At 57.5% G+C, this 24,384-nt stretch overlaps 1 protein-coding gene across 1 annotated transcript in view; it reads left to right on the top strand.

Annotated features, from left to right (window-relative positions):
• Positions 1-20,881, top strand: part of MPV17 (mitochondrial inner membrane protein MPV17) — a 43,239-nt gene extending 22,358 nt beyond the window's left edge. The window contains exons 3-8 of the mRNA XM_038393625.2: positions 5,785-5,900; positions 15,024-15,116; positions 15,864-15,959; positions 18,057-18,089; positions 18,530-18,582; positions 20,538-20,881. Coding sequence (XP_038249553.1) covers positions 5,785-5,900; positions 15,024-15,116; positions 15,864-15,959; positions 18,057-18,089; positions 18,530-18,582; positions 20,538-20,607 — 461 coding nt within the window. The 3' untranslated portion in view covers positions 20,608-20,881. The remainder of the gene's footprint in view (positions 1-5,784; positions 5,901-15,023; positions 15,117-15,863; positions 15,960-18,056; positions 18,090-18,529; positions 18,583-20,537) is intronic.
• Positions 20,882-24,384: the final 3,503 nt, after the last annotated feature.

The following is a 24,384-nucleotide window of genomic DNA, read 5'->3' as shown; positions in this document are numbered from 1 at the left end:
TCTGCTGGAGGCCGGAGCCCAGAGCCGAGCTCCTGGCCCCAGGTCTGCAGCAGTGCCGGCTGTCTCCCCCGCATCCGCCCCACCCCCGGCTGGGGCCCTGGCTCCACATGTCACAAGGCCTTGGAGGGAGCCTGTGGCTTTCTCTGGAAGCTAAGGGCTGCTCTGCCTACTCCAGGGCCCACGGGAAAGCCAGAGCCCGGCTGGCTGAGGGCTTGCTGGTCCTTCGGGGGGAGGGGCAGGAAACATCTGCCCCAGCTGTTCCCCAGGTGCTGATTGCTGCTGGTGCGGCGGGGTGTGCCTCTCCGGGCAGTCTCCTGCTTTGGCAGAACAGAATGGGTGAGCCGAACCCCTGGGTTAGTGGGGCTGGTGCCGGGAGCCTCCCTGGAGCGGCTGCCTGAGCCAGGCCACCTCAGGCCTTTGCTGGCCATCTGAGCCCCTGGGGAGCCTGCACGGAGCACTAAGGCCCCACTCGTGGGATCGGGGTCCTGTCTGCCACTGTCCACGCCCCTAGCACCAATCCGCAGGCCTCAGCAGCTGGACCGGGGCTCGGGGCTGGGCACTAACTGCATGGTGCCCGTGGGAGCCCGCTCCCTGCATGGCACAGGCCTGAGCCGCAGATGGTGTGAAAGAAGCAGCAGTTCTGGGAAAGGAACCTGTCCCAAGCTGCCAAAGGCAGTGACCTGTTTTAGAGGCTCAGGTTTTGGAAGCCAAATGACGCCGCAGGCTCTTCCGGGCCCGCGTGGCAGTTGGCCCAGCTCAGCGAGCCGGTGCCAGCTGAGCGAGAGGAGACGCACGGTCTGAGCTCAGCAGAGGCTGCGGCGGAGCCCGGGCAGTGTGGTCCCAGGGGCTCCGGAGCCTGGGCACTCGGGGCTACGGCAGGGAGGGGGCAGATTCTGCCCACCAGCTCATGCCCTTGGGGTACTCCCGAGTGGGACCCGCAGGCTGCTGGCTGCTGCTCAGACCCATGGCTGGAGTTGGCAGATGGGCTGCTGTAGGGTCAGCAGACAGGAGGGGAGCACAGTGGGGCGCTGAGAGAGGGCCCTGAAAACACAAGCGCTCCCCCTCAAAGCCAGGCTGGGGACTTGCGCAGTCTGGGGCCAGAACTGTCTCTGGCCTGGCATGTCCCCAGCAGAGGTGTGCTCCCACCGCTGCATTTTAGCCATGAATGCACCCTCGCTGGCTCAGGCCTTCCAGGGCTACTCCACGGCATTGAAGGTGGAGTCGCCACCCGCTGGGCTTGAGCCAAGAGCCCCCAGCCGCTCTCGGGGTACGTTGGCACGGTGATAAAAGCCCCCCGGCCTGGGTCTAACAATGCCTGTATGGCCGTTAGCCTGAGCGCCAGGAGCTTCCAGCCTTGCGAACACACGTCTGTCCCTCGTCCCCTCTGGGGGGCAGCAGGGCTTGCTACAATTTGCCTTTGATCTGCCCATGGCATGCCATGGTGACTGCCAGGCAGAGCTCGGAGGGTGCTGTACACGCAGCCGCTAGGACTCTGAGCCTGGATCTGGTGTTAAAGGGACATGGGCAACATCCAAGAGCTGCCCGGCAGCCCTTGTGACTAGCAGCCCTGCTCTGACCCCCAAGGGCTGCTTTGCTCTGCTGGCCCCATGGTGCATGGGCTGTGCTCGCTGCAGAGCGGGCCACATGGGTGTGTGGATGTTGATTGCACTTGCTTTCTCATGCTGTGGGTTACTGTTCTGTAGGGAGCAGCAGGGTCTCAGCAGGGGGTGCTCTCCCCAGCAGTCAGTGCTAGCCCACTGTCCCAGCATGGCGCTGCGAGGTCTGTGAACATAAGAACGATCAGACTGGGTAAGACCAAAGGTCCATCCAGCCCAATGTCCTGTCTGCCTACAGTGGCCAATGCCAGGTGCACCAGAGGAAATGAACAGAACAGGCAGTCATCAACGGATCCATCCCCTGTCGCTCATTCCCAGCTTTTGGCAAACAGAGACTAGGGACACCATCCCTGCCCATCCTGGCTAATAGCCGTTGATGGACCTATCCTCCATGAATTTATGTATATCTTTTTTGAACCCTATTATAGTCTTGGCCTTCACAATGTCCTCTGGCAGGGAGTTCCACAGGTTGACTGTGCATTGTGTGGAGAAATACTTCCTTGTGTTTGTTTTAAACCTGCTGCCTAGTAATTTCACGAGGTGACCATTAGTTCTTATGGTGTGAGGAGTAAATCATACTTCCTTAGTTACTTTCTCCACCCTGTCATGATTTTATAGACCTCTGTCATATCCCCCCTTAGTCGTCTCTTTGCCAGGCTGCAAATTCCCGGTCTTCTTAATCTCTCCTCATACGGACAGGTTTCAGAGTAGCAGCCGTGTTAGTCTGTATTCGCAAAAAGAATGCAAAAAATGCATCCGATGAAGTGAGCTGTAGCTCACGAAAGCTTATGCTCTAATAAATTTGTTAGTCTCTAAGGTGCCACAAATACTGCTTTTCTCCTCATACGGCAGCTGTTCCATCCCCTAATCATTTTGTTGCACTTCTCTGAATCTTTTCCCATTCCGGTATCTCTTTTGTGAGACAGGGCGACCACATCTGCACGCAGCATTCTAGGTGTGGGTGTACCATAGACTTATATAGTGGCAATATATTTTCTGTCTTATTATCGATAATGGTTCCTAATATTTTGTTAGTTTTTTTTGGCTGCTGCTGCACATTGAGTGGATGTTTTCAGAGAAGTATCCACAGTGACTCCAAGATCTTTCTTGACTGGAAACAGCTAGACATAGACCCCATCATTATATATGTCTAGTTGGGATTATGTTTTCTTGTGACACAGCAGGGAGTGGGCGGATTGACCTGGGAATGTCGCAGGGGAGTTTTACTGGGACTGTCTGCATTGGGCATGGGATAGCCGGGGGTGACTTGACTTGAGGGACTAACCTGAGCCAGGAGGGGGCTGGGGCCGGGTGACACCTTTGCCTGGGAAACTGGACAAAAGCTGGAGGAGGAGCTGGGGGGAGGGGGAGAGAGACTGCTGGAGGGGGGTTTGTTTTCAGTTTGGACTGGCTGGTGAAACGCAGGGAACCCCAAGGCTGGGGTCTAAGCTCCCTGCCTCCCAAAAGGACTTGACTGAGGGGTCCTGGTTGTACCTACAAGCTTTGTTTGGGACTGTGTTCCTGTCGTCCAATAAACCTTCCATTTTACTGGCTGGCTGAAAGTCACGGTGAATCACAGGAAGGGGGTGCAGGGCCCTGACTCCCTCATGTTCTGTGACATTTCTAATGTGCATTACTTTGCATTTATCAACATTGAATTTCACATGCTATTTTCTTGCCCAGTGACCCAGTTTTGTGAGATCCCTTTGTAGCTCTTCGCAGTCTGCGGGACGTAACTATCTTGAGTAGTTTTGTATCATCTGCAAATTTTGCCCCCTCACTGTCTACTCACTTTTCCAGAACATTTATGAATATGTTGAACAGTACTGGTCCCAATAGAGAGGGACTCTGCTTTTTACCTTTCTCCAGTATGAAAACTGACGATTAATTCCTACCTTTTGTTTCCTGTCTTTTAACCAGTTACTGATCCAGGAGAGACCTTCCCTCTTATCTAATAACAGCTTACTTTGCCTCTGGTGAGGGACCTTGTCAAAGGCCTTCTGAAAGTCCAAGTTATCCCCTGGATCCCCCTTGTCCACAGGCTTCTGGAGCCTCACAGAATTCTAATAGATTGGTGAGGTCTGATTTCCCTTTACAAAAGCTGAGTTGACTCTTCCCCAACAAATCAGGTCCATCTGTGTGTCTGATAATCTATTCTTTACTAGTTCCAACCATTTGCCCAGTACTGAAGTTAGCTTTACTGGCCTGTAATTGTCAGGGTCGCCTCTGGAGCGTTTTTGTAAATATCAGCATTACATTAGCTACCCTTTAGTCATCTGGTACAGATGCCTCTTTGGGGAAGGGTCTTCAGCCGCAGGACGCCTGCCCAGAGCCAGGCTGGGGCGCTGGCAGGCTGGGGCTGCAGGGAGCAGGCTAGCAGGGAAGGCAGTTGCTGAGAAGCTAGATGATTTCTTTGCATTAGTCTGCAGGGAGGAGGCTGGGGGAACATCCTGGTCCCAGAGCTGCTCTGTTCTGCTAGGAAAGACGAGGCGCTGTCAGAGAGTGAGGGGTCAGGAGAAGGGGCCAGGCCTGTCTGCTCCATTCCCCGGGGCTGAGGCGTGGGGTGGACGAGTGGCTAGCAGAAGTATCCAAATGCTCGTTAAACGCAGCTCTGTTGCAGAGCCCTGGAGGGGAGCCAGTGTTGTACCTGTACTGAAAAAGGCTCTGGGATGACCCTGGGGAGATGTTGAAATGATCAGCAAAACAGAGCAGCAACCCCTCAAAAGATCAGGGTCTGAGAGGCTCCACCAGCTCCGTTTCTTGGACACGCAGTCTTAGCGTACGCCCAGCGTGCCTCAGGTAGCATGGGAGCCGGATTCATCCCCGAAGTGGGCCTGCTGGCTGGATCATTCGCTTCCCTGCCCAGGCCAGGTACTGACGGGCCTGCCATGAACGCTGCTCCGTGCCCCCCGGCGTGTCAGTGGTGTCGGGATAAAGGAGAACTGGTTGACAGGATCTCGTCAGCCTTTCAAACTTGGACAAGGGCCTGCCATAGAAGCTCTTGAGGTGTCCGGGGGTGAGAGGCCAAGGGCTGTCACAGAGCAGAGCCTGGCTAGGAGACAGACTGAAACGGCCAGTGTTCATTGTGGCTGAAGGCTAATAGCAGGGAGTGGACTGGATCCCATCGCGGGTTGTGTGGTGGTTAATGATCTGGGAAGGGACAGCTTGCGGTTCGTCAGGACCCGAGAGGCCTGCAAGGCCCTGAGTGGGATTGAACCAAGCTAGGGGACTGGGTCATACACCAGCAAATGAAATTCAATGTCGGTAAATGCAGAGTAATGGAGGGAAACATTTCAACTGGCCGTTCCTCTCCCAGGGTCTGCACAAGCTCCAGACTAGGCCAGGGGCATGTGCTGGGCACCTCGGCTCTGGGCAGAAACACGACTGCAAGGTCCGGATGCACAGGATGGGGTAGAGATGATGGAAAATATTCTCCAGTGGTGCCAGCCCATCTGGACACTGTGCAGTGCCAGGCCCCATCTCACCTAGGATAGTGCAGAGCTGGAGGGAGTTTGGAGACCTGGAAAGCTATCCTGTGCAGAGAGAATGATGAGATTGGGATTGTTACCTTGGAAAGGAGCTGAATGAGGGGGTCTGTGGAACTCACTGCCACAGCAAGTCACTGAGGTCAAGAAGATTAGCAGGATTCAAAAAGGAGCTGGACCTTTCTGTGGGTCACAGAAACATCCAGAGTGATGGTTAATGATACAACATCAGGCACGGAGACTAAACCTCCTGCTTCAGGCTTACGCTATGTGGGTGTGTCTACACTGCAGGAAGAGACCCGCCCCAGCCCAGCTCAGCTGGCTTGGGCTCCCAGGGCTCAGCCTGTGGGGCTATATTAGATGTTTGGGCTCCAGCCCGAGCCAGCTGACCTGCCAGCCGTGGTTGTGCTGCTGGTCTTTTACTGCGTTGTAAAAGAGAGACCAGCAGCAGATCTGTGGGGGCTCAGATTATCCCACCTCTGTGACTGTGGGATTCTCAGACCTGCTTCTCATCTGGTGCTGCCACTGTCAGAGATGGGACGTGGGGATGGATGGGCCAGGGGCCTGACCCAGCTGTGGGCACTGGGGGGGTGGGCGTCCACGCTCCCGACCCAGCTGTGGGCGCTGGGGGGGGGGCAGCAAGTGTCCACGCTCCTGACCCAGTTGGGGGCTGCTTTGCACAGGGTCCCTGGTGGGAGTCGGTGACGTGATCTCTCAGCAGCTGGTGGAGAGAAGGGGCCTGAGTGGGCACAGCAGCTGCAGGACGCTGAAGATGATGGCCATTGGTTTCTGCTTTGTGGTGAGTGCTGCCCCCTTCCCATCCCCCCCAGAGCCCCTTGGGAGCAGAGCGGGGGACCCATTGCAGCAGGCTGCGCGCACGCCAGCATGCGGAGCTGGTCTGGTGCCGGGCGTGCGAGGAGCAGAGTTCTACCCCTGGGGCTGGCAGGCTCCTTGGACTGTCAGTGTCTCCTGGCAGGCAGCCATGGGACTCTGCCATGCTGGGGGGGAGAGCCCAGGGTGGGGGGCATCAGCGTAGCACCTCTCTGGGGCAGGAGGGTGCTCCATGGCTGCTTGCTGCCTAGACCCTGGCCCTCGGAGCTGGTCCCCGGCCCTGCAGTCTGCGCCGTGGCGGGTGAAGTGCTGAGTGGTGCTGGAACCGGCCAGGAGCCAATTCCAATATGTGGCACTTGGCCGCTCTGCCGCTCCCATGCCCTTGTGTTGAACAACTCCTGGCTTGAGTCCTAGTGCCGAGGAGCCTGGGAGAGGGAGCAGCTCCCTGGGACGGGCCCAGCAAGGCTGGTGGGTGAGGGGCACCAGCGCTTAGATCCCCGCCTGTCCCCACCAGCTGCTCCCACTCAGCCTGCAGTTCTCACTCCGGAGCTCGGCCTCTACCCAGCCAGCGCGGGCAGACAGGCGGGTGTATCCGTGGTCTGGCACATGGCACAGGCAGCCCTGGGGTCACCCAGAGAAGTGAAGGTTCCAGCAGAGTCCGTTCTGGGCAGCCAGCGCCCAGCCCAGCTGCAGTGATCCCCGGGGTTCAAGCTCTGTCCCCCCATCTGTCCAATCTCCTTTGTCAGACTGCCGGGGTGCCTCTGACTGCTCCCCACAACCCACACTTAGAGCTCCCCTGCCCCAGCCTTTGTTCCCGAGCTGAGGGATGGGGCTCAGCCCCCTGCAGAGAGGCAGGGAATCCACGTCTCTCGATTGCTGGTCGCCAGGTGTCAACGTCCTGGCCATGGATCTACCCTTCTCTTCTCAAGAGCTGCATGGAGATGGGACCTAAGGGCCCAGGCCGCCAGGCGCCATCCACACCTGTGTCTTCACCTGCCCCAGAGCCCCCAGACCTTCCTACCTGCTGGGGAACAGTGCCTCACACAGGGGAAACTGAGGCTCTCACTTGCAGCCTGTGCTGGCCCCAAGGCCCTGGGGGCGCTGTGCTGCAGGGAGAGGGGCAGGGACTCAGTTGGGGGCACTGTCCTCTCGTGGTCAGTGTTGGCCTTGCCTTCTGCCTGAGAGCTCAACATACTGCATAAGCTCCCCTGTTCCCCAGCCAGGAGCTCAGTCAGGTTCAGGTGGGAAAACTGAGGCACAGAGAAAGCTGGGGACTCTTTCAAGGCCCATAGCGGCAGGCAGTGATGGAGCGACAAAAGGACCTTGGCACCCTGGCATCCAGCTCTGTCTCTCCCATTAGTGTTTGTTTCGAGAGCCCCGGGGATCTGTATCGGCCGCAGCCGCCAGGGCCTGGTGCCCTCCTTGCCCTGCTGGCTCCAAGGGAAGATGCCCCTGGCTCTCTGGCTGCACTGGGCAGCCCCCAGCCTGTGGGGTGAAGGTCTGTGCCAAGCCCTGGCTGCAGCATGAGTTCTCAGGGCGTCTAGAAGGCGAACAGCATTTTGGGCTGTATAAGTAGGGGCATTGCCAGCAGATTGAGGGACGTGATCATTCCCCTCTATTCGACATTGGTGAGGCCTCATCTGGAGCACTGTGTCCAGTTTTGGGCCCCACACTCCAAGAAGGTGTGACGGAGCAGGAAGTGGGGCGGATTGACCTGGGAATGTCACAGGGGAATTTTACTGGGACTGTCTGCATTGGGGATGGGATAGCGGAGGGGGCTTCACTGGAGGGACGATACCCGAGCCTGTCACCTGAGCCAGGAGGGGGGTTGGGGCCAGGTGACACCTTTTGCCCAGGAAGCTGGACAAAAGCTGGAGGAGGAGCCGGGGGGAGGCTGGGTGAGTCGGCTGGAGGAGGTTTTGAGTTGGGAGTGGACTGGGGAAATGGAGGGAACCCCAAGGCCGGGGTCTAAGCTCCCTGCCCCCCAGAAGGACCTGTCTGAGGGGTCCTGGTTGTACCAAGAAGCTCTGTTTGGGATGTTAGGGGGCTTATTCCTTCACCCGCTTACTTCCCTAGTCCTTCTTGCATGAACAGAGAGCAACAATAACCGAAGTCCAAAGGTGCAAACAATTTGATGTTTATTGGGATGAACTTCCAGCAAGAATGATTCCAGTTTCCTTCCTTAGTGTCCCACTTCCCAGCTCTGACACCACAGAGCCTTACCTGTGTCCCTGTTCCCATTTCCCCCTCTTAGCAAAACATGATTCCAATTTCCCCACCCCATTCCCTGTTCCCATTCCCATTCTCCCTCTAAGCAAAACATGATTCCAGTTCTCCACCCCCTGTTCCCATATCCCTCCCCACACTTACTTCCTGATTGACTGCAGACTATATAGTAAAACTTGAGTTCTGAACTAACCAATCCTATCATATTGTAGCATGATTAGCTAATCAATTATATCCCACCACCTTAATTAGTTTACACTCAGCAAAATTAATTATACAGCAGACAGAAACAATCACAGAACCAGACAGAGATTATGCAGACAAACAATAGGGAAATGGGGACTACAGTGATAGAACAACACAGAAATGAGGATTTCACATTCCAGCTATTGATAAGTGAGTTCTTGCCAGGCAGGATGCTATCAATCTAATTTCCTTTTACATTTTCTAGGTAATTTCCTTTCTTTTGAGGCGACAGGCGTTATCAGGACAGGATTGTATCCTAACAGCCCCATAGCACCTTCTGTCAATGGGACTAGGTTGGGATGTGAGGAGGTGACCGGTCGCTTCCCAGCTTAAGACTGCCTCTGCTGCTTAGCCAACGGCCTTAGCCTAAGACAGTGATTTTGATTCTTTTCTTTTATACCTTTAGAACTAGCCAAGTGATAAGAACACACCTAAATTCTTAGAGTCTGGACCTTTACAGACAGGCCTGAATATCTATATCCTAATGTGGGACTGTGTTCCTGTCATCCAATAAACATTCCATTTTACTGGCTGGCTGAGAGTCACGGTGAATTGCAGGAAGAGGGGCGTGCAGGGCCCTGACTCCCGCACACTCTATGACAGCTGGTGGCAGAGGTGGGATCTACCGCACCCCGTGGATGGCGCTTCCTGCAGTAAGTGACTAGGGAGCAGTAAAATGAAGGGGGATTGTTGGGACCAGGGGTGCAGAAGAGTCGAAGAAGAGCAGTTTCAGGGGGCGGAGGAGCTACGCTTAACCCCTGGGAGTGTGAGACCAGCGAGAAGGACTGTTGCAATAACGGGGTCCCTGCGATGAGCAGTCTCGGGGCAGAGGAGTCTGCGGCTTGACCCTGGGAGAGAGGTGGTGACCTGGAGAAGGGCTGGCACACTAGGGGTTCCTCCTGGAAATTGTGGGAAGCTGCGAGCACACAGGCCTGTGAGTGGCCAGCCGGAAGATGTATGCAAAGTGCCTTAAGAGTGTCCTGGTGGAGCTGTGCTGGCAGAGGGGGCTGCGCAATGGGAAGTGCACCAAAGAACAGCTGATTGCCAAGCTGGAGGAGGAAGATCGCTCAAATGAACCGATCCCTGTCTCTGGGGGAAGCAGCCCGGCAGATGCAGGGCGGGCACCAGTGTCTGTCGCAGCTGGGAGTGGTCAGACAGCTGCCAAGGGCATCCCGGGACCCCTCCTACCTATGCCTCGGGGAAAGGCTGGGAGGAGCCCAGCAAATACTGAGGAGGAGCGGGAAGCACAAGAGAAGCAGAGACAGCTTGAAGAAAAACAGAGACAGCACAAGCTGGAGTTGGCCAGGCTGAGGAGCAGCGAACCCCCGGCTGTGGTGAGTGATGGGGGACCCAGGACTTCACGGAGCTTTGATAAGTGCTTCCTGGCCCAGCGTAAGGAAGGGGAGGACATAGATGACTTCCTGATTGCCTTTGAGAACACCTGCGAGCTGCACAGGGTTGATTCGGCAGACAGGCTCCAGTTTCTCACCCCCTTACTGGACCCCAAAGTCGTGGGTATGTACAGCTGAATGAAAGGGGCAGAGACAGGGGACTATAAACTGTTCAAAAAAGCCCTGCTCCGTGAGTTTGGGCTGACTCCCGAGAAGTACCGGAAAAGGTTCCAAAGTCAGCGTAAAACCCCTGAGGTCACATATCTAGAACTGGCCCTCTGGATGAAGGGATATGCCCACAAGTGGGCAGATGGGGCCCAAACTAAGGAGGACCTGCTTGACCTCGTGGTACTGGAAAAACTGTATGAACAGTGCCCTTCCGACCTGAGGCTATGGTTGGTGGACAAAAAGCCAGAGGACCTGCGCTGCACAGGGCAGCTGGCCGACGAGTTTGTGAACAGTCGGTCAGGGGGTGGCAGGGAGGAGTCCCAAAGGAACAGGCCCACCACGATGCAGAGGGAGAGTCACCCTAGGACTTCCCAAAGGGGAAACATGGAGAACCCCCTCCCAAGAGGAGCATCCGGCATCAGGACCAACCACCCAGCTTGAGGGGACCAACCGGACAACCTCTGACTAGCTTCATAGGGAGCAGTTCCAGAGCATTGCCTGAGGACTCCGTGACAGGCCCCTGTACCTGATGAGAGATGAATGAGAGGGGAAGGCCACTCCCGATGGGGAATCAGTGGTGGAGTATGTCTTGACCTTCCAAGAAAGACTTGCTGAGCTCATGGGCCCAGCCAAGGAGAATCTGGCCAGAGTCCAGAAGAAGCAGAAGGTCTGGTATGACCGCACGCTGCGGGCCTGCGCCTACGCCACCGGGGATCTGGTGATGGTTCTCATCCCCATGAGGAAAAACAAACTACAGGCCGCCTGGGAAGGCCCTTTCAAGGTTGTCAAGCAACTATATGAGGTAAACTATGTGGTGGAGCTGTCGAACCGGGCCCACCACCTCCAGGTGTACCATGTAAATATGATGAAGCCATATTATGCCAGGGGGAGTGTGGTGTTGGCTGTGCGTGGACATTGGGAGGAGCAGGGAGATGACCCTTTAGTAGATCTATTCCCTGAGACAGGAGCTGGCTCCCCCCTGGAAGCAATTCCCCTCTCAGATCGGCTAAGCCCTTCCCAGCAAGCTGAGATCAGAGAGGTGCTGCATCTGTACTGACAGCTGTTTTCCAACCAGCCTGGACATACTAATCTAACTGTGCACCGGGTGCAGACAGGGTTGCACCCGCTGATAAGATGCTCTCCCTTCTGAGTCACAGGGAAAGCTCGAGACCTGGAAAGAGAGGTCAGGGACATGCTGGCTTTGGGGGTCCAGCCATCAGCCAGCCCTTGGGCCTCGCCAGTGGTGCTGGTCCCCAAAAAGGATGTGTTGATCCGGTTCTGTGTGGACTGTCAGAAGCTCAATGCCATCACTGTATCTGATGCCTACCCCATGCCCAGGCCTGACGAGCTCCTAGACAAGCTGGGAGGAGCTCGATACCTACCACCATGGATTTTACAAAGGGCTACTGGCAAGTGCCACTGGATGCAGATGCGAGGCTGAAATCAGCCTTTGTCACCCCTCTGGGGCTCTATGAGTTCCTGACCCTGCCATTTGGTCTTAAGGGAGCGCCGGCCACCTTCCAGCACCTGGGGGATCAGCTACTGAGGGGGATGGAGAGTTTTGCCGTGGCGTATATTGATGACATCTGTGTCTTTAGCCAGACCTGGGAGGACCATATGTTCCAGGTTAAACAAGTACTGTAGGAGGCTGGGCTGACCATAAAAGCTGAGAAGTGCAAGGTGGGGATGGCTGAAGTATCTTACCTGGGCCATCGGGTGGGGAGCGGCTGCCTAAAGCCAGAACCAGCCAAAGTGGAGGTGATCAGAGTGTGGCCCGCTCCCCAAACCAAAAAGAAAGTCCCAGCCTTTAATGGGATGTTGGGTACTATCGAAGATTTGTGTCCCACTTTAGTACCATTGCCGCCCTCATCACTCGGATATGCAAGAAGGGGAAGCCAGACAAGGTGGTCTGGACCGAGCTGTGCCAGGAGGCTTTCCGAGCGCTGAAGGAGGCTCTGGTCCGTGACCCAGTTCTGACAAACCCAGACTTTGACAAGCTCTTTATGGTGTTCACCGACACCTCAGACACGGGCCTGGGTGCGGTATTAAGCAGGAGGATGAAAAGGGGGAGAGACACCCCATCGTATACCTGAGCAAGAAGTTGCTACCCCGGGAGCAACACTACGCGGCCATCAAGAAGGAGTGCCTGGCCATGGTGTGGGCCCTTATGAAGCTAGAGCCATATCTATTTGGGCGCCATTTCACCATGTACACTGACCACTCTCCTGACCTGGCTACACCAGATGAAAGGAGCCAACGCCAAGCTCCTGAGGTGGAGCCTGCTCCTGCAACATTATGTCATGGACGTGGTCCACATGAAGGGAAGTGCCAACATGATAGCGGATGCGTTGTCCTGGAGAGAGGGCCCTGAACTTCCCCAGGTCACTGGTCAGAGTGACCCCACTAAGTTCAGTCTCAAAGGGGGGAGAGATGTGACGCAGCAGGGAGTTTGGGGGGATTGACCTGGGAATGTCGCAGGGGAGTTTTACTGGTACTGTTTGCATTGGGGATGGGATAGCAGGGGGTGGCTTAAATGGAAGGAGGATACCTGAGCCTGTAACCTGAGCCCAGGAGGGGGTTTGAGTCCAGGTGACACTTTTTGCATGGGAAGCTGGACAAAGGCTGGAGGAGGAGCCAGGGGCAAGCTGGGTGAGTCAGCTGGAGTGGTTTTGAGTTGGGAGTGGGCTGGGGAAACGGAGTAACCCCAAGGCCAGGGTCTAAGCTCTCTGTTCCCCAGAAGGACCTATCTGAGGGGTCCTGGTACCAAGAAGCTCTATTTAGGACTGTGTTCCTGTTGTCCAATAAACCTTCCGTTTTACTGGCTGGCTGAGAGTCACGGTGAATCCCAGGAAGAGGGGTGCAGGGCCCTGACTCCCGCACACTCCGTGACAACAGGATGTAGAAAAATTGGAAAGCGTCCAGCGGAGGGCAACAAAAATGATTAGGGGGCTAGAACACATGACATATGGGGAGAGGCTGAGGAAACTGGGATTGTTTAGTCTGCAGAAGAGAAGAATGAGGGGGGATTTGATAGCTGCTTTCAACTACCTGAAGGGGGGATCCAAAGAGGATGGATCTAGACTGTTCTCAGTGGTAGCAGGTGACAGAACGAGGAGCAATGGTCTCAAGTTGCAGTGGGGGAGGTCTAGGTTGGATATTAGGAAACACTATTTCACTAGGAGGGTGGTGAAGCACTGGAATGGGTTCCCTAGGGAGGTGGTGGAATCTCCTTCCTTTGAGGTTTTTAAGGCCTGGCTTGACAAAGCCCTGGCTGGGATGATTTAGTTGGGGTTGGTCCTGCTTTGAGCAGGGGGTTGGACTAGATACCTCCTGAGGTCCCTTCCAGCCCTGACATTCTATGGGTCTATGATTCTCCCAAGGCCATCATGGGGGCCGTTGTCTCCTCGACGCCCGCAGATGAACAAGACTTTGCTGGCTCTCCTGGGGGATCTCCTGCCAGGCTGTGGACCTACGTTGGGCCCCAGGGTCTGGATCCAGACCCTCCAAACTGGCATGTCACTCTCACCTCCAGATCACTGCTTGAGTTCTCAGCGCCCGCCAGCCCCTCCCCCACGGTGGCTCTCGGCCTTGTGCTCAGAGAGACGAGGGCTCCATTCTCAGCTGCTTGCTTGCAGTGTAGCCATGCACAGCCTCTCCCATTCCCTGTGCCTCGGTTTCCTCTCTGCACCAGGGCAGAATGGCCTGACCCTCCTGCAGGTTCAGGGGAGGCATTTTCTGGCTGTGGGGAGCTCTATGATGCCCATCAGGGGGCACTGGCACAGGACAGCTTCCCCTCCCCCCACACTGTAGGGAGCATGTGTAGGGAAGGCCCATCCATCTGTCTGGCTGTGGGGCATGGCGGATGCAGAACACAAGCAATAGTCTTGAACCCATGCTCTTTGCAATCCCATCTGAGCCCAGGAGGCTGCGCTCCAGGGACCACAGCAGGCCCCTCCTGAGCTGACCCCGTGACAGGATCCTGAGACTGGGGTAGCACTTTGCCCGCTTAACTCTCCAGCCTGGGCTGTCCCTCACAAGGCTTTGCTAGGCACAAGCAGCAACCCCCTCCAGGCACTGTGATCACTCAGCCCAACCATATGTGGAGCCCCACTCCCAGCTAGGTTGCATGAATGCTCCCAGAGCCACTCATGAATCACACAGAGAAAGGCACCTGCCGAATCCCCACCATCTCCCAGCCTTGTACCTCAGAGCTGTACCATCCTGCCCGGTCAGAAGCCTAATGAGTGTAAGTGTATTATCTGATACCTTGATGTGGAGAGGACACACACGAGCCTTTGTAACCTGAGCTGAGGTTTCCTAAACACTTCAAGCAACACACACTGTTTAAGGTAAAATCTAAAACAGGTTTATTAACTACAGACAGATGTTAAGTGATTATAAGTGGTTGGCACAAAAGGTCAGAGAGAGTTACCAGAGAAAAGAAAAGGTGACCACACCGTCTAAATTAGTTTTCTCACTTCACTGGGTGTTACAGTTCTTGATACAGAGGCTTCCCCTTAAGCCTGGGACCAGTCTCCTCAGTTGAAGTCTTTGTCTTCTCAGCATTCTTGTTGCTTCCAGTGTAGGTGGGGGAGGAGAAAGGCCAAGGCACAATCCCACTTTCCCTTATTTTATACCCTCAGTCCATGTGCCGGGAAAACTTTAGCCCAGACATGTCCTGCCAGTCTTTGCTGAGTCACGGAGCTGAGCAATCCCCTGTTGGGTGATGCTTGGGCAGCCCTCTTACAGCATTGTAAATCCCTTGTCTACAACTCCCCTGCTGAATAATGGGTGTTTAACATCCTCCTCAGTGGGGATGTGTTGTTACTAGCAAACTTACAGCATATTTCAGTAACAACAATAAGCATATCTCATAACTTCATGCACACGAACAATATCTGTATTTGGACAGAACAATGGGTTTCAGCAGATCGTGACCTTTCCTATCATACCTTACATGGCCTGCTTTGTATGAAATATAATTATATGACGAGGGTGAATATGCGGGTTCCAGGGTGCTGCTTTGAGGTACAGAGTGCCAGACTCCCTTTCTCCTGCAGGGCCCTGTGGTGGGAGGCTGGTACCAGCTCCTGGACCGACTTATCCCGGGAAACACCAGGATGGTGGCGTTGAAGAAGATGGTGCTGGATCAGGTCTGTGAAGGAAGCATTTCTGGGCAAGGACTTTGGGGACTGGGTGTGCAGAGAGGATGTACCTGGGGGGCACATGAGGATGAGTGTCCGAGAGGGAATGGGGGGTGGGGCTGCGAGAGGTGGGTGACCAGGAGGTGGGGTGAGGGATGGGGCTGCAGGAGAAGGGTCCCCATAGGGAGAGGGGTACATCTGTGCCCTCGCAGCCGGGTGCATTTACACATGCATTTCCTGGGCTGGGGCCTGCCTGCGCTCCAGCACTGCCTGGGGCTTCCCACCCCCAGATCCCCCGCAGGCTCTCCGGCCCACAGCTGGTGCCAGCCGAAGGAAGGTGTTTCCTAGGCCGTACACCCCCGAGAGCCCTGGCCATTGCTGTGAGAACAGGCTGCGGGCACACCTTCCCCTTGGCTGCGCCATGAACAATGGGTCCCAGCATGCATTGTTCCATGCTCGGAGCAGCCCTCCTGCATTGCATGCTGGGGCTGGGGTCTCCCGGGGCGGTTCTGCCTCAGAGATGGGGGCAGGCTGGGCTGGAGCCCTCCAAGGAGCTGCATTTGGGCAAAGAGGTGCAGCCCCTCACCTCCTGCCCCCTCAGAACTCAGGCCAGAGCCCCCAGCCCCTGTCAAGGGACTGGCCAGGCTGGGCCACGGGTTTTCAGCAAGGCCAAGTTATCGAGTGGGTCCAGCCTGGGTGCAGAGAGCTGGCCTGAGGGGGGGTGCTGCAGGGCACTCACTCCTGGCTCCCTTTCAGGGGGGGTTTGCACCTTGCTTCCTGGGCTGTTTCTTGGCCATTGCTGGGGCACTCAACGGCCTGTCCACCGAAGAGAGCTGGGCCAAGATCCGACGGGTGAGTCCCAAGCTGTGCTGGGGGCAATACAGCCCCTGGGAACTGCAGCTTGTGCTGTGTTCCGCTCCCCAATGCCCTTGCGCCACTTCCTGTCCCAAACTGTGTGAGTGCTGCCTGGCAGGAGCCCCGGAGGAGTCGCTGGGGGGTGGGGGAGCAGGGGGGGAAGGAGCGTTACTGGAGGAGCCTGTCAGGAGCCATGGGGGGTTCGCTGGGGGGCCGGGTGTCACAGGGTAGTTGCTTGGGTGAGGCAGGGTGGCCTGGGCTGGGAAGGGGCAGCCCACACGGATGTGTCCCTGTCTCCTGGTGCTGGCACCTCCTCTGGGCTCTGGCTCCTGGCAAGACGCCAAGAGGGCCCATGTGGCACGAGGGTGCCGAGACCCCGTCTGTTGTCGGGGGTGGGGTGGGGGGAACCTGTCTGCATTGGCAGCACCCTAAAGCCATTAGCAGGTGGCTTGTCCACACCGTGGTCTCAGACCAATGCAAGAGGCTGAGTCAGCAAGTGGCGAGCGTGAATCACCCGGCGAGCTGGTGCCCCGGCCCTTCCCCAGCGCCCTGCACCACTCCCTGGCTGTGAGTCAGCGCACAGCCCAGCCCCCGCCATGAGTCACCACAGCCGGGAACGGGGCCAGCCACGGCTTGGCAGCATGCTCCAGCTCTTGGCTGAGCCAAGCGGGGCAGCTGGGACCCCTCTGCCCGGCATTTGGGGCCCAGCAGGGCTGCCAGCCCCTCTGCAGGGAGCCCTGAGGACACACAGAGACTGCCCGGGCTGCTTCCTCCTTCAGAAGCAAATGCTTCTTGCTGCTCCATGCTGTTGCCCCAGGGGCACCAGGCCACGTGCCTGCTGCTTGCCCCGGGTCCCAGGCGCAGAGCCCCATCCCTCCTCTGCAGCAATGGTGGGGTTGCTGAAAGAGGCTTGGAGGGAGCCAAGCTCCGTGTGGGGGGGACCGGGGGATCCCTCTCCCCTCCCAGCGCTTCCAGGCCGGGCTCTGAGCCTGCAGCCCCTGCTCCTGCTGGCTGGCACATTCCCTCAGCAGCCGCATGCCCGGTGCCCAATGCTGTGAGTGCACCTGGATGCAGAGGGGGCTTGGCCAGGGGGATCCATCCCTAAACGGCCTTCCTTGCCCCAGGGCTCACCCTGCCTGGCCCCTCACTAGCCGCCTGGCTGTGCCGCACAGCACCCCGGCTCGGTGGGAACTACAGCCACATCGAGCCCATGTGGAGGTCCGGCCTTTGATAGCCATGGGTCAGGGCAAGCTTTCTGGTGTGTGTCAGGGAGCTCGCGGGCCCCCTGACTGGCACAACCATAACTGCTCCCTGCTGGGCATCCCTGCCCAAGGCGGATGGGCTCCCTGCGGGCATCAGCCTTGGCTACTGGCCCAATGCTGCCGAGCGCTGGGTGGGTCCCTGGCATGGCACACGGCCTCCCGCACGCCCTGGGGGATGCGCTGCAGAGCCTGCATGGGGCCAGGGCGAGCCTGGTGTGGCCCAGCGAGGGGCAGGAGGCTGATCCGTGCCCGCACGCCAGGATATAAATAGCCTGACAAAAATACACTCTAAGCCCAGCCAGAAAAGCGACAGTGGAACCTCCCCCTGCCAGGGTGACATCAGCAGCTTGCGCTCCACAACCATCGCTTCTCCTTGAGCCCGCGCCAAAGGTCGCCTGGGAGCGCAGGGGGCCAGGCCAGGGGAATGGGGCGTGGCCAGGCCAGGGGAATGGGGCGTGGCCAGGCCAGGGGAATGGGGCGTGCCCAGCCCACGTGCCCCGGCCAGGGGAGTGGGGCATGCCCAGCCCACGTATCCAGGCCAGGGGAGTGGGGCGTGTCCAGCCCATGTGACCAGGCAGGAGAGTGAGGCATGCCCAGCTCACGTGACCAGGCCAGGGGAGTGGAGCGTGCCCAGGCCAGGGCAGGGGGACGTGCCCAGCCCATGTGCCCAGGCCAGGGGAGTCGGGCATGCCCAGCCCTTGTGTCTACGCAGGAGAGTGGGGCGTGCCGAGCCTGTGTGTCCAGGTCAGGCAGTGGGGCGTGCCCCGCCCATGTCCCCTGATGTCTGGCTGGGGGCACCCTGTGAATAACTGGCCTTGTTCACTCCCTGCAGGATTACCCGGATGCCCTGCTCACCAACTATTACGTAAGTGCGGGTGCTGTGCCAGCACCACAAGCCGGTTCCCCAAGGCGCTCAGAGTCCCTGACCCAGAGACGTGCTCCGGGGCCGGCCCTGCAGGCTTTGCTAATGAGCTGGCAGAGCGTCTCCTGTGGGGGCCCCATCCCACTTTCTTCATGGCCGTGCCCTGTACCAGGGCCTTGCCAACTGGCCAGCCAGCGTTCCTGCCCCACGTGGGGCGAGAGGGGACTGGGGCTGCCCAGGGCTCCCCCTCCCCCTATTATCTATTGACCCCCAAGGAACCTGGATGAATTTTAGTTAGCCGAGTGTCCCAACCCCTGTGGGTGCCCCCAGTGCTGGGGGATGGGGGGCTGGGGGCTGGAGGGAGGGGCTGAGGCAGGGCTGTAGGGTCCCCATCAGCATGTGCCTAAAGGGCCCTCACCCCTGCCCTGTCTTCTCTCTTTCAGCTCTGGCCAGCAGTGCAGATTGTCAACTTCTACTTCATCCCCCTGAACCACAGGTCAGTCCCCTGTCCTGCCCCCACCTGTCCTGGGACCCCACCCCCACCTGCTCCCCACCCTCTTGGGTGCCCCAGTGCCTCCTACCCTGCCCTCTGCCTATGCCATGGCTCCCATCTGCCCCAACATCCCTGCCCCACCCCTCCCCTTCTCCCTCCCCGCCTGTTGCGTGACCAGATAGGAAGTGTTTCAGAGTAGCAGCTGTGTTATCCGCAAAAAGAAAAGGAGGACTTGTGGCACCTTAGAGACTAAAATTTATTTATAAGCTTTCGTGAGCTACAGCTCACTTCATCGGATGCATGGAAACTGACTGTAAGTGAGGACTGGCCTGTCTCCCAAGGTCTGTGAGAGTGAAGGATCGTCTTCAGGATAGGTTGTAGATCCTTGATGATGAGTTTACCCACCTGCTAAAGTGAAGAAACAGATTGACAGAGCCAGAAGAGCATCCAGAAGTCACCTACTATAGAACAGGCCTAACAAAGAAAATAACAGAACGCCACTAGCCATCACCTTCAGCCCCCAACTAAAACCTCTCCAACGCATCATCAAGGATCTACAACCTATTCTGAAGGACGACCCATCACTCTCACAGATCTTGGGAGACAGACCAGTCCTTGCTTACAGACAGCCCCCCAATCTGAAGCAAATACTCACCAGCAACCACACACCACACAACAGAACCACTAACTCAGGAACCTATCCTTGCAACAAAGCCCGTTGCCAACTCTGTCCACATATCTATTCAGGGGATACCATCATAGAGCCTAATCACATCAGCCACACTATCAGAGGCTCGTTCACCTGCGCATCTACCAATGTGATATATGCCATCATGTGCCAACAATGCCCCTCTGCCATGTACATTGGCCAAACTGGACAGTCTCTACGTAAAAGAATAAATGGACACAAATCAGACGTCAAGAGTTATAACATTTAAAAACCAGTCGGAGAACACTTCAATCTCTCCGGTCACTCGATTACAGACCTGAGAGTGGCTATCCTTCAACAAAAAAACTTCAAAAACAGACTCCAAGGAGAGACTGCTGAATTGGAATTAATTTGCAAACTGGATACAATTAATTTAGGTTTGAATTAAGACGGGGAGTGGATGTGTCATTACACAAAGTAAAACTATCCCCCTCCATCCCACACACTGTTCCTCAGATGTTCTTGTCAACTGCTGGAAATGGCCCACCTTGATTATCACTACAAAAGGTTCCCCCCCCCCGCTCTCCTCCTGGTATTAGCTCACTTCACCTGATCACTCTTGTTACAGTCTGTACGGTAACACCCCTTGTTTCATGGTCTCTGTGTATATAACTCTCCCCACTGTATGCATCCAATGAAGTGAGCTGTAGCCCACGAAAGTTTATGCTCAAATAAATTTGTTAGTCTCTAACGTGCCACAAGTCCTCCTATTCTTTTTGCAGATAGGAAATGTGAAAAATTGGGATGGGTTGGGGCGTAATAGGCGCCTATATCAGAAAAAGCCCAGAATATAGGGACTGTCCCTATAAAATCAGGACATCTGGTCACCCTACCATCTGCCCCTCACCCCACTGCCCTGCCCCACCTGCCCTGGTTCCCCATCCCCACCTTCACCCCATGCCTGTGCCATCCGTCCCAACTGCCCCAATATCCCTGCCTGCACCTGTCCCAGCCCAGGGAGGCTGTGTGCTGGGGCACAGCGGGGGCTGGGACACCAAGTGGGGCGTGCAGCTTGGGGTTTCCCCTGATGGGGCCACAGCCGCTGCCCAGGGAGGAAGGGACCTGGCCAGGAGCCTCCAGCCAGTCCCAGACACAGGGCCCAGCTCCGCCTCAGGTTAATGGGAGCCGCAAGGCAGCCTGGCCTGAGGCATGGGGGCTGCCCAGCAAGGGGCAGAGCCTTGCCCGGCCGCTGCCCCATGTGTGCATCAGGCCTAGCCCGTCGCTGACCCGGCTCCCGCCTCTGTCCCAGGCTGGCTGTCGTGCAGGTGGTGGCTGTCGTCTGGAATTCCTATCTGTCCTGGAAGGCGAACCAGCTGTGAGGCTATTGGGCTAGCGCCCATCCCACCCCCCCGACCCAGCCCAGTCTCCCCGAGCCCTCCACCCAACCTGCTCCCCCTGCGCCACACCCTCCACTGCGACTGCCATAGCGAATGGCCGTGGGGCTGGCCCCATTCTCCCTACTCAGCCGCAGGGTCTCCCCCATGTTACACCCTCCACTGCGACAGCCATAGCAAATGGCCGTGGGGCCGGCCTCCCACCCCGTTCCCCCCACCCAGCCGCAGGGCCCCCCCATGCTGCCCCCTCCTCTGCAACTGCTATAGCAAATGGACGTGGGGCCAGCGCCCCTCCCTGTTCCCCCCACCCAGCCGCAGGACCCCCCATGCCGCCCCTTCCTCTGTGACTGCCATAGCAAATGGCTGTGGGGCCGGCTCAGAGTGGCTCTTGGGGGGGGTCCAGGGGACCACATCACACAGCAACCATCAAACTGGCCCCCCTGGGCAGCCTCAGCAAGGGAACCACTGACACGTGGTGCTGGGGGGTCTGAGGCTGTCCACAGGGTGACTGAGCCATGCCCCATGGTGGTCCCTGGCCCTGGGATAGACCAAGTCGTGCCCATGGATGCTGGGGGCTGATTGAGCCATGCCCCATGGCTACTCCTGGCGCTGGGGGGAGACTGAGCCGCACCTTTCGTTGGAAAGCCCCTGCCCGCACAGGCCCCTCTGAGCCACCGCCTGTGGAGCCCAGGCATGCTGGGAAGGAATTGGAGAAATAAACTCAGTGACTGGTCTTGCCATGGCCCTGCTGTTGGGGACGGGGACAGGGCTGGGGCCTCCTGGGGGGAACCTTGTTCCAGGGGCTGGGACAGGATCCACAGGAGCCGAGGGCAGCTGGCAGGAGCTGCTCCCCGGAACCAGGCTCGGCACTGGCAGGTCCCCATGATCATAACCCACAGCGCAGGCAGGGCTGATGGGATGCAGCCTTCCTTAGAGCCTGCTCCTCACAGGGCAGCCGGGGCCATGGCCTGAGCACAGAGCGCCCGCCTGGCAATGCCCCTGCGCCGGCCCATCACATGCTGCCACCCGCACATGGGCAGCACTGACCCGAGGGGCTGCACCAAGAGGTTTCCAGCCAGCCCCCTTGGCTCTAAGCGCTGGGACCCTCCCACATCACAGGGTCCTCGAGCCCAAGCTCCAGCTCATGCCCGAACATCTCTCCCGCAGTGAGGAAGCCCTGCATCCAGAACCCGGGCTGTGAACTCTGTGTGGACGTACCCTGGGTGACCACACCGGTCCCTTTGGGCTTGGGGATCTCGCATTGCAGCCTGGGTCGCTGTACCAGCCTTGGCAGACAGCTGGTTGTCAGCCCAGGCTGAAGCCCCACGTCTACGCTGTCATTGTTAGCTGCGCTAGTGCCATTTGCGCCAGCAGGAGGGTGCCAGTCCCTGCTACCCTCAGCCTGGTTGTGCTGGGGCCAGCCTTGCCATGTGAGAGCTACACCTGCCCCGCGCACAAGGTCTTGGGCAGGGACGTGCAAAGCATATCTCTGCTTGGTGCCTCAGTTTTCCCCTGAAGTAGGGCTACTGATGCTAAGCTGGAGTGGCCCTGGGCAGTGCCCGCGTGGGCAGAGGCTATGCTCTGACCTCTCCACTCTGGGCAGAGCGAGCGCGTTAACTCATCAGGATGTCAGTGTGTGGGTGAGTCTGCAGAGCCACTGCTGGGGCATCTGGTGCCTGGCAGCTCACACATGGCATTAGCTGGATCCTGGCAGGGGGTGGGCCTGACAGATGGCGTGGTGAGTGTGGGGCAAGTGGGCCAGGTCCAACCCTCAGGGCCCAGCTGCTGCTGCCAACACTGCAGCAGGAACGTTACCTCCATGCCCTGCCAGCTCCTGGGGGCAAAGGACATCTGTCACGGATCCCCAAGCCTGGTGCTCTTGCACGGCTCTGGCCTAGTCCCTGGGAGGGCCCCTTCAGTGCGTCAGCCCTGTCAGGGTCACACACTCACTGGGGTAAGCCCCTTGGCTTCCCCACCTCCCATGACCAAACCTCAGAGCCTTCAGCATCCCTGGGTCACGCCTCAAGCTCCCAGCAGCGAGTCCACCTGAGCTGGACACGAGGGAGACTTGTACCCACAGAAGGAGCAATGCACCCCCACATTCTGTACCCTTTGTCATGGGGTCCCCGGGCGATGCTCTGGAACTGCTCCGTATGAAGCCAGCCAGGACTCTGGGGGAGCCTCCTCTCTGTGAGCAGCCTGTCTGTAGGGCAAGAAGCTTCCACAGCTTCCACCTAGCTCCTAGCTTCCTAGCTCTGACCTCGGAGCATTCAGCATCCCCTTCCACACCATGCACTTCCCACAGCAAGTCTACCCAGGTGGGATCCTGGGGAAGCCAGAGGGCCTTGCCCCCCACCCCCACAGTCAGACGTGACTCTCAGACAGCCAGTAAAACAGAAGGTTTATTAGAGGACAGGAACATGGTCTAACACAGAGCTTGTAGGTACAGAGACCAGGACCCCTCAGTCAGGTCTATCTTGGGGAACAGGGAGGCCAGAGCCCCATCTGGGTCTTCCTCCATTTCCCCAGCCAGCTCCAAACTGAAACTCTCCCACCCTTCCTCCGGCCTTTGTCTCTTTCCCGGGCCAGGAGGCCACCTGATCTCTTTGTTCTCCAAAACCTTCAGTTGGCACCTTGCAGCGGAGGGGCCCAGGCCATCAGTGGCCAGGAGACGGGGTGTCGGCCATTCTCTGTGCAGACACCATCACACTGGTCCCCTAGGGCTCTGACACAATCACACCCCCTTAGCCCACCACTTAGATACTTAAGAAAGGCAGAGGGGAAACTGAGGCACTCACACAGTATTCAGAGAAAACATTAAGAACATTCGCACTTCATCACACCTTGCAGTGACTCCCAGCCAGTAGGGTATCAGCAGGAGGGTTATTAGATGTTTGGACCCCATAGCATAGAAAGTCCTTAGTTACCATGGAGAAATAGAAAGTTACCACCTGGTCCATCTGGGTCAGTCCAGAGCCCTCTGACCCCTCCGTGGTCCCAGTACCCAGAAGCCTCTTCTTCCAGCAGCCCCCATGTAACAACCCCACCTGGCCCCTCCTTGGTCCTTTGTCCTCATTCCTGGGCAAACACTGTCACCTGGCCTCTCCTTAGCTCGTTATTGTCCAGTGGGTCATACCCAGCTGGCGCCCTGCAGAGGGGGGCATCCCTGGGCATTAGTTGTTGGGTATCAACTGTCCAGGCAATGAGTGGCCATTGTCTTCTGGGCCTGTCCATGGGCCTGGACCCCAGGCAGCTAGGCATCAGTCACACCTGGATCTCCCCACCTTTTCCCACCACCAACCATAGGGGAAACTGAGGCCCACACAATAGCCATACAAAACATTATGAAAAATTCCCACTTGGTCACAGCTTCCCAGAGGGAATCCAGGCCCTGGTCTTCCTGCCCGTGGGTGGCTCTGCAGGTGGGGCTGGGCGCAGTCTCTGTCCTAGAGAGGGGTGGCCAGGGATAAGTAGGTCTGGGGCTTGGAGTCAGATGTGGGCAGGGAGCGGGAGGCTACCCCCACCCAGGGCAATGCCACACAGTCAGGAGCCAGTGTATCCCATTGCAAGGGCCTCAGGGCAGGGCGTGGGGCACTGTATGCTACCTGAAAGGGGGTTTCAAAGAGGATGGCTCTAGACTGTTCTCAATGGTAGCAGATGACAGAACGAGGAGTAATGGTCTCAAGTTGCAATGGGGGAGGTTTAGATTGGATATTAGGAAAAACTTTTTCACTAAGAGGGTGGTGAAACACTGGAATGCGT

The sequence above is a fragment of the Dermochelys coriacea genome, chromosome 3, assembly GCF_009764565.3.
Source record: "Dermochelys coriacea isolate rDerCor1 chromosome 3, rDerCor1.pri.v4, whole genome shotgun sequence".
Classification (NCBI taxonomy): domain Eukaryota; kingdom Metazoa; phylum Chordata; order Testudines; family Dermochelyidae; genus Dermochelys; species Dermochelys coriacea.
Note: the sequence above shows the minus strand (reverse complement) of the source record. Positions and strands in the feature narration are given on the sequence as shown.